The following is a 10,015-nucleotide window of genomic DNA, read 5'->3' as shown; positions in this document are numbered from 1 at the left end:
CTTTTTTTTCAGTTGTTTCATGCGTTGAAATAATGTGCTTGAAAAGTTCCCATTTGTTACCAGAATTGCGTAGATCATATTTGTTAAATTATTTTTTTGGATATTTGATCCTTGGATAAGTCTAAACCAGAAAACAAAAAAACTTGGAGCGCACCATTCATATATATATATGTACACCCCTGTTCGATCAATGCTATCATACTCCATAAACCTGTTGACGAGTCTTGTTTAAAAATGCCTATAAAAGAACGTCTTATTCCAAAAAATATCAATTTTTCGATCGTTGCCTTCATTTCTGAGGTTAGAATGAGAGAGAGAGAGAGAGAGAGAGAGAGAGAGAGAGGGGGTGGGGGGGTGGAGAGGGAGAGAGCCAGTTAAACCTGTTCGCAAGTGTTTTAACTCCAAAATAGTTTCGATTGTGTATGGATAACACCTTCAAAGAATGCCTTTTTGTGACAACTTAATTTGTAACCAGTTTTCACTCATGCTTTGCATGTTTGGATGGCAACACGTTTTCGCTCCCTTTTAGAAAGTGCACTGTAAAACTGGGTTTTCACAAACCCAATTTCGACCGTCACCAAACACATCCTAAATGCTGTTTTGGAGGCAAAACGATGCTGTTTTTCCTTCAAAACGGTGTTAATGGATGTCACCCAAGCGCAACCTTCAATTCTTCAATTGTTGCCGTAAAAAGAGAGAGAGAGAGAGAAAGTTCAGCTGGCTTTTAGCGCTAAACTTGTTTGTGCCACCCAACCTTTTGTATCCTTTCTGGTGAGGAAATAGCAACCGAAACCAAGTGCACCACACGTCTAAGCATGAAGTCATTCATCATTTTTTGCCAGCAGGCTCTAGCATGTGCATACATAAGACAAACAAGCAAGAGAAAAAAATAATAAAAACAACCTTCCAAATCTATTTGAATTCACATCAAACTACTCGTGAATGCAAGCTTACTGCACAGATGAACCTGAACTGCCGCACTTTTCAAACTGAGGAAGACGACCATGACGATTTACAAAGGGAAATCACATTTCTCAATTAGTAACAGGTGAAACCACTTTTCTACTCATCGGTATCTGACAAGCGAAACCAAGGTCATTTAATAGCACACTGGATCCTGATTGAGCTACCAGGATTTTTAAGTGACATCTGGTTATGGTTACACTAACAACAGCCATTTGTTGGTGGGTGATCTTCTGGTTTCTGCTTCAAAATATTCCGCTTCACGAGCGTAGATCCCTCTTCCAGCAGACTAGGCATATCTAGAATCTGTGGTACATCATAAAAGCTTGTTCCTCAAAAGTGCGACATGATAAAAGGCATAAAGAAGAACAGCTTGCATGAAAGCATCTCTCTCTCTCTCTCTCTCTCTCTCTCTCTCTCTCTCTCTCTGAGGCAAACCTAAATGGAGAATACCTTCAATGCAAGCTCTTCAAAGCACTTCTCAACGTTTATGCTATTTTTTGCACTGCACTCGAGAAACAAGCATTTATGCTCCTGTGCAAGTGCAAGTCCTTCTTCCCTTGTAACAGCTCTTTCACTTTCCTAACATATGAAATGGAGGGAATTAGTCAAAAAATCCCTAAACTCACTAAAGAAGAAGTATTCGAGCTGAAATGTTTAATTACATGATGAAATACTGCAAATAGATGCCATCAATTAGGAAATTTGGACATCCAGCATTTTACAAGGGACTAGCCACCATCATGATATATAATATTACAGCAATAATTACAAAAACATAGACAGCATCCAGAATCTATGAGCAAATTATGTTTGTCAATAAGCATTAAGCATCATTACATAATACCATTTTAAACTTCGATCTGAACCTATTGCAAGCACAAAATACATAAAAATATTTCCAAATCTTCACAAATGAAATTTGTAAATGCAAGACACTCTTTCAACTGAATACAAGACATATGGCAATTGAACCGTTTATAACCAGGTATATAGCAATTGTATTTTGGTCTTTCCTGTAAAAGTTGACATTCTTCAATAGGTTGTGTTCTCTCAAAAGATGATGGATTCAGAAAAGTACGAAAAGGGAGGCTCAATTGCAGAAGAGAACTTCCTAGGAAGTCCATGAAACTGGAAACTTGTGTACAAGTGTGTGCATCATTTACTAGAGCACACTGAGAATCCTATTTTCTCCATTGTTTCCAACCATGTTCTGTCTGCCATGTTTTACAAACATCAAAATTTTATGTTCTGAGATAACCTGTTGGGAAAACTAGAAGCAATCTGAGTTAATCTGCATATCAACAGGAAAGTTCATCTCTGTTCTGTAGTTAGCTCTAGATTGAACTCAAGTTAGTTCATGAAATGAGACATCAGAATTATGCTTGTTCACACATCAATCAAATGGGTTAATCACATCAAAATCGGGGCCATTACTTCCCTTACAAACTGTTATTGTGTTTGAACCTACACATGTATTTTCTGTCCCATCATGCAGTCATTACCATGGTAAAATCAGTAATATAGACCACATACTGATACTTATTAGTAGAAGCCCATATTTAGAGGAGAAAAAGCTTCCTGGAAGAAGCCCATGAAATCACCGTAAATGAAAAACAGAAGGGAAAGTCCATCCCATGGGCCAAATACATCATTTGCTTGTCTTCAAGTACTGTAAGCTAGTACCGTTTTTGCATAATATACTTCTAATTCAAATTTTGAAGAGGCTTGTACAGACTTTACCATGTCAACTTTGTTCCCTACAAGCATTTTGATGCAATCCTGGTTGGTCGAATACAGCTCCACCTCTTTTGCCCATACATCAGTCAAGTTTGTAAAAGTCTCGCGCCGCGTGACATCATAGACTACATATATCAACAGGCCAACAAAATATGCACGTTAAATGAAATTCAGATAAGCACCTCTATGTTCTCAGGTAGAAATACAGTCATAACCAAAAAAAAAAAGAAAAAACAATGATCAAAACTTGAATCAGAAAAATGAAAAAAAAAAATCCTGCTAACTACAAATTGAAGAAAGCTTGCACTTTCCCATTAACATGCTAATAACTGTCACAAACTGGTGCATTACAATTTTCACAGCCACCAAATTGGGACGTGCTCTGTTCTAACTTAAAATCATGTATTAGCATGTTCATCATAAAGAACCTACTAGATGAGATGGCATAGATACAAACATCCAAAAAGGAAAACCAAAGGATATAAGATCCGGAAAATTTGCATACATATACCTATGAATGGCCCTCAAAGCATAGTTGCATCCTAAGATATTCTACATCAACAAAGAACTCATGGTTGTTAGAAATTCTTTTTTGTGTTAAATTTGACAAGAAACTAGATATCCTGTTCAAACTTATTATCTAATCAATTTATGCAATCAAGATATAAACCAATCAGTGAAGCTCATCATCAGTTTCTATAAGTCTTTGCAAGACAAGTAGAACGTGACAATAATACACTTGGAAGTTGGAACCATTATATAATCAACGATTCAACATACAAGACCTTTGACATCGAGGACATTCCTGTGTCTTCATAGTCAGACTGCACAAGTACAGGTGACACTACTAAATTAATAAACAGTCACCAACAAGCCCTTCGTATCACAAACTATCCATCAAATTTCATGCACAGCTGACTGAATAGTGAAATATGATCACTTTATTGAGGCTAAAAAATAAAAGCAGGGAATCCTTGATTGCTAGAGTAGGATGCAAATGTCTAGAGTAATAATACCAACAAAAGCAGGACATAAAAAGTGTGTTCAATTGGATCATAAGTTTGTAAAGGACCTGCTTACAGCATTGACCAGAAACGTCATATTATTCAGACAAATCATGTCCCCACATAAGAAAGATAGCATCTACCAATAAGAATTCAGAAAAGCCATAGTTAAATGGTATAGATATGACAGTATATAACATCAGGAAAATCACTCAAGAAATCCTTAGTGTCTTCCTTTCCCTTTTTCCTCTACAAGAAAATAACATGAAAGTATCTCTCTCTCCTCCGTATCAGGCAAACTTCAACTTTCAGTCTTCCACATACACTATACAAATAAAATTTTCATCAGAGAAAAACATAAACTTTTTGCAAAGTTGAAACTTTTCTCTCCATGATACACATAATATAAAGAAATTTCCCATTTAGCAACACAACTTTGTCTTTAATTCATAAGAGTGCTCCCTTTTCTGTATTTCCTGATACAGGCTGAGTTTCCTGATACCTGTCAAAAAGGGGCCTAACAGGACCCGACTGTTAGTCACTTAACCTGAGTTCACTGCTTCTAAATGACAAGATGATCACGTTTTGACTACCAAGGAATAAGGAATAAAATACAAAGTTGGCCCTTCATCACAAATTCTTAACAAACTTATAATATAGATTTAAATCTTGCATATCAATTGCAGAATGCCACAAACTTAATCACAGAATGCCAAGCAACTTGGAGTTCATGTAGACATTAGAAGCAAATATGCAAATAAAAAGGCAATTAGTGAGTGCCATACCCCAGGACAGAGCGTACATAAAGGAAGTTCACATACCCAGAATGATCCCTTGTGCACCCCTATAGTAAGAACTAGTCAAGGTCCTGAATCGCTCCTGTCCAGCTACAAGAAATAAGCCAAATGAGGATGTTTCAATTGCTTCACGCACACAAAACAAAACCATCATTATATTGCACGATATAGTATATAACTAACAAAAGTCACAAGTACTAAACTTCTCACAATCAGAAAATGAGTTTGACCACATGGACCTTGTGGACATCTACATGACTCTACAAGCCTGACAAATCAGCATCCCATAAATCCAGAAAAGAACACATTGATAGACGTGATAACAATGTCCAAGGTGGAATTTTTTTTCTTCAGGTCTTCCCCATTATTTGCAAATTGCAGTTAATGAAACTTTTAGTATCTCATCTTAGAACTTGAATTTACACAAAGAACGCTGGTCTTTGTGTAACATACTGAAGAATATGAGGAAATATTCTATTTTTCCAGATTCTGAACCATGTGTTACATATTTTCACATCTCTCAAGAACAAAAGTGGATGGACTTTATTTTTCCACCTTCTGGGACATGTATCTTGTAATATTTTTGTATCAATGAAGATCATGAAGTAGCTACTTAATGAATTGGGTCAAACGCATGCAAGGATACAATCCACCTGGTCACCTAATTAAGACACCAGTGCAACAAGGACATGTTAGAAACGAAGGAACAAGTATTATGTATAATGTTTTTTTTTCTCTTACAGTCAAGCAGGTTGGCAGACTCATACCAGTACATAACTAAGGAAAGTGAAACATCTTCAGATCTGTGTCCCTAATGTCTTCTGGAACTTCCAGTCAGCAGGTTATCTTTCAGTATCCTATCTTCTCCTAAACATTTAATTTTAGCTTAATTAAAGGTGATGACTATCCTTTTTAACAAAATTATGGACAAGAGGGGGATATCTCACCCATTAATCAATCCATGACCCCTCAAATTTGTAGACATATCAACAAAGCAGTGGCTGACATGATTAACTACCAGACAGCCTAGGAGCTCATGAACCTCATGCATTGTGTTCTGTTATCCTGCCATCACTCCAAAAACTGATAATCATTTTCATCTTCTTTTGGAAGAGCAAACGCATGAATGCACATATAATCCACCCTCCAAGAACAACCAACAACATGGCCAGAAACAAGGTTGATGAACCAGTTAAAAGTGAAATACATTAACATGGGCTTAAGGGACAAAAAGAATAATCATGAACTGTCACTGAGGCCATTTCATGCTTTGAATTAGAAAAGAAACAGTAGAAATATCCTTAATGTCATTCAAATGATAAGGCGATCTAGTCAACATCAGCATTCAACGCAAGCTATAAGTCGCTCTTTAAGGTCATAAATCTCAAAATGGCAAGATTCAATCCACAACTTACGTTGATTCCAACAGAAATAGTTCTCTAGGTTAAAGAGGGGACAGAGAATCCAGAGTATGTGAAAATGGCAACAAACCAAGACTTTCAAGTAACAACCATCTTAATGATATATAACAGGTACATGGAATGAGATTGCTCTCATAGACCTAACGGACCTTGGCTTATACCATCTGTTCAAGCCTATAAAAGTTGAAATAAACCAACCACGAAAATAAACAAGGTCGCTAAGCCTGGAATGAGGATAATGAATCTAGTAAATGGAAAACAAACTACAGATTAAAAAATTGTGAATTCCAACAACTTCCATATAAGCACTTGATAAAATTTACCAGTGTCCCAAATTGTAAGCTTAAGTTTCTTTCCTGCAACAGTTAGCTGCTTGATCTTGAAGTCCACTCCTACAAGTTACATAGAAGTTAGAACAACAAAATTCACTGTCACAAGGGAGGATATATATGTACGACACAGAAAGCAATAATGCACACCAAAAGATTTGCCTCATCGTAAACTTGAAATGCCTCTCTCCTAGTGAAAAATTTAGCTCAAAAATTCAAAATATTAAAACTTGACTTAACAAGCTCAACCATTTTCACAAGCTATGGCAGTACAATAATACACAACCATCTACCAGATTTGCTTATGTGAATCAATATGACTAGAATAACCACTGGATAATAAGTTCTTAACTTATCCATGTTCTTCTAGATTCCATGCAACCACAAGGGAGCCAAAATTAGGTGCTTCTGTAAGGGGGATAATTGATGGTCAGGGTCCCCACTTATAATTAAATAAATAAAGACACGTCATAGTCACCTTGCCCGCTGGTAATAAAGGTTATTTGGAAAATGATGGAGAAGATTATACAAGAGAGTGTTTCATCCTTTGCACATTATTGTGCATGGATCCACTTCTCAACATATAATTCCTCCTTTGACCTATAAAATTAAGTTTAAAAAACAAAAACCCACATACATGCACACACAATTGCATGTCAATTTTGAAGATTTCATACATTATTCATGTAGAACACACTTCCTGAGCAAACTTCACGTGATAGCATGTCTAGGAGCCTCACATAAACAAGATAGCATGGTGCACCTGTGTACTACAGTACAAAATGGTCACATCTTAAACCCATCATAGAAACTGACAACTTCCTTTCCATAATGTGTCCAGAAAGACAAATGGCATGCCCAACCAAATTTGAGAGTTTCCAGCACCAATAGGACAGCGATGTCGACTAATGCCATTTACCGAGTCATGTTGAAGTGAATGGACCATTGGGAGGGGTTGGGTGGTGGGCCTTCAGGCCTCTTTTCCCACCAGTAGGTTGCTAACCTCCTGCTCACCTAGAAATGAACGGATGTATTTGCCCAATAGAAAAATGCTTTTTCAGGACTAAAGTAGATTTTTCCACAACGTCTCAAACTCTGCAGCTCTCTACGTCAGCGGCATAAAAGCAAGCTAATCTAGCCCATTCTGCTTCCTCTACTCCAAATTGAAGTATTATAAAGCTTCATAATATTTAACTTGCAAAAGATTCAAAGCCTAAAAACTTGTATTCCTTTTTTTCCCAATGACAAGGAAGATCGATGAGCTTTTTGGACGTGTCTGACCTAATTTGCATGTTTACCCTATACTCTCCACTGATTCTCTCTATGTAAAACTTCCGGGTATCCTTTCCTAGCCCACTATGGAAGCGTATCTGCTGTTTTGTTCTTATTGCAAAAGGATAGAAACCTGAGGCATTGAACAGTAAACCCCCTTCAACTTAGAAGGATTTAAGATAACCCACCTAGCCAGATGAATGGGGCCCTTGTGAGCAACACCAAAATCCTACACAGCAGAACGCAGCTGGCAAATAGTCAACTTTCTTTCTACAAATGCATTACCAACATCCATTCCAATCAAGATTGAAAAGGGACCCAAAGGAAACCCCTTTGACTGTAAAACATTGTCAAAATCTATTCTGAAAGGCAACTTCTCCTCCATCGGAAAATAAGAGGTCCTTATCACCATGTCTCCCCAAGAAAAAAGCCTACTGCAATATTCCAAGTAGATGGGCCATCAGGCTACCGACTGTATCACATCAGGCACGTCCAATTCCATCCCCTTTCAACATCAGATCAAAAAAAGTGGCAAGTAAAGATTCCAGTTCCACAGAATCCACAGACAGCACGATCTGAATCACCAAAACATGCATGCACTGCTTGCCCTATTTCCTATCCATTACGGGCGTACATCATCTATTACGGGCATACATGGTTGAAATTCCTACCGTCTCCTACTCAATGACTTTCTTAAATTCACTACCTTAGAACCATGATCCATACATGCAGAAATAATTCAATCAGCAGCAACAAAAATGGTGCATGCAATCATTTTTAATCAGCAAAACGTTCATTCGTTCTTGCAAAACAAAAGTAAAGCGTAACAAAGTAAGACTATTTAGATTCCTAAAGAAACCGTTCTTCATATACGCCACAAAAAACAATCACTTAAAATTTTCCAGTCCAGATCTTTTAAGAAAAACGAGAGCCAGTTTCCCATCCTCACCAACAATATAATGTTCTGCAGGACTTTACCAAAAAACAAATCAGACACCAAGAAAATAACGAAGTAAAGATACCTATGGTGGGAGCGAGAGACTCCAGGGAATGAGACGTGAAGCTAAGCAGAAGACTGCTCTTCCCAACACCTGAGTCACCAATAAGCAGAATCTTGAACGAGAAATCGTAGCCTCCAGCAGAACCCATCTTCACTACCCTCTTAGACTTTCTTTATACTTTTGATTGGATGCTGGTGATTGCTACGGAGTTACTGGCTTTATGGTAGCACAGTGATGAACAAAACGAGATCTTGTTTGGTTTTCTGGTTCTCAGCAATAAAAAATCAACACCATTTTTCTCTCTCTTTTGATAATAAAAAATCAATTTCCATCTGCCATCTCTCTCTCTCTCTCTCTCTCTCTCTCTATAGCGTTATTCTTTGTATGTCTTGCTGGTAAAAGAATAAAAGGAAGTCGCAATGAGAGGCAAAAGGTGGCGTCCAACTACCGGGTTGGGGGTGGAGGCAACATAAAGCAGCAGACAAATGGATGCTTTGGTTGATGGGGATCCCTTTCTCTCTCTCTCTCCTTGCGGTGTGGCATTGCTTTGGGCCCCCTTCCACCTCCTTACAGCACGGGTATTCGTGCAATTGCAGACGGAGCTTGCAGAGTTGGAGCGCAGACTCTACTGGGTTCTGTTGAGTACTCCTTATAATGTCTTTAACTGGCTCACAAGAATGAAGTCCAAACGTAGATGACACCCATTTATTGATAAGGTCCCTACTGTTTCATCCATCTTTTTTAGTGCAAAGTGGCTCTGGATGATGGATTTATACTTTAGAAAACTTTCTTTGGGACACTCACCTAAGTATAGGTCTTGTGAGTACTTACTAATCAGAAGCATCAATGGATCATGTCTGATGCTCTCATGATTCCTGTCATCGATCTCTTTTCGATAATTCTTGCATATGCTCTGTTCATTTTAGTTGTCTCAATAGTCAACTACTGGTCCATCAAGTAAACATGCCAGGTCACATATTTTTTTTAGTTTTCCCATCTCCGATGTGGACTAGACATGCGCCTTGTTAATCGGCATGAACCAAAGGCAGTTTATACTATGTCCCCATTCCAACCTAAGCTGAGATCTGAACTAAAATCTGATATTCTTCCTTTGGTTGGCAACAAGGAGAAACCCAAAGCCGAGCAACACAATCGCCTACCGACATCAGTGATGATGGGAAAAAACTCCGAGATTTGAGGCTTTGGCTTTCAGTTTACACCTCTGCTCCAGGTGTTCACATGGTTACACTAACATGGCTACCAGGCATGCAGACCCCGTTAGATATAAGCCCAAATAAATCATTTTTATGCTATTTCCCTTGGATCAGGTAAGGTCCAGAACACCATTTCCAGTGTTAAAAAGTGAGATTATTTAACGAACTGTGGGTTGGAATCACGTGCCTTGTCTTGTCCGAATCAATGCAAAGCAGGACCCGCAGGAAAGAGGCAGGTGCGTTCTCCCCTTCCCAAGGAATTGAAAGTGACCGC

The 10,015-nt window shown here is 38.1% G+C and overlaps 1 protein-coding gene across 1 annotated transcript; it reads right to left on the bottom strand.

Moving 5' to 3' along the window:
* Positions 1-810: 810 nt before the first annotated feature.
* On the bottom strand, positions 811-9,187 carry LOC116265696 (ras-related protein RABC2a-like). The gene is made up of 6 exons (XM_031646499.2): positions 8,549-9,187; positions 6,249-6,317; positions 4,529-4,594; positions 2,707-2,828; positions 1,417-1,545; positions 811-1,269 (listed from the first exon to the last, which is right to left on the bottom strand). Exons 1-6 carry the CDS (start codon positions 8,673-8,675, stop codon positions 1,165-1,167), a joined length of 618 nt encoding a protein of 205 aa, XP_031502359.1. The 5' UTR covers positions 8,676-9,187; the 3' UTR covers positions 811-1,164.
* Positions 9,188-10,015: the final 828 nt, after the last annotated feature.

Source organism: Nymphaea colorata, chromosome 12 (assembly GCF_008831285.2).
Source record: "Nymphaea colorata isolate Beijing-Zhang1983 chromosome 12, ASM883128v2, whole genome shotgun sequence".
Taxonomy (NCBI): Eukaryota; Viridiplantae; Streptophyta; class Magnoliopsida; order Nymphaeales; family Nymphaeaceae; genus Nymphaea; species Nymphaea colorata.
This window is presented reverse-complemented; position numbering and strand designations above follow the sequence as displayed.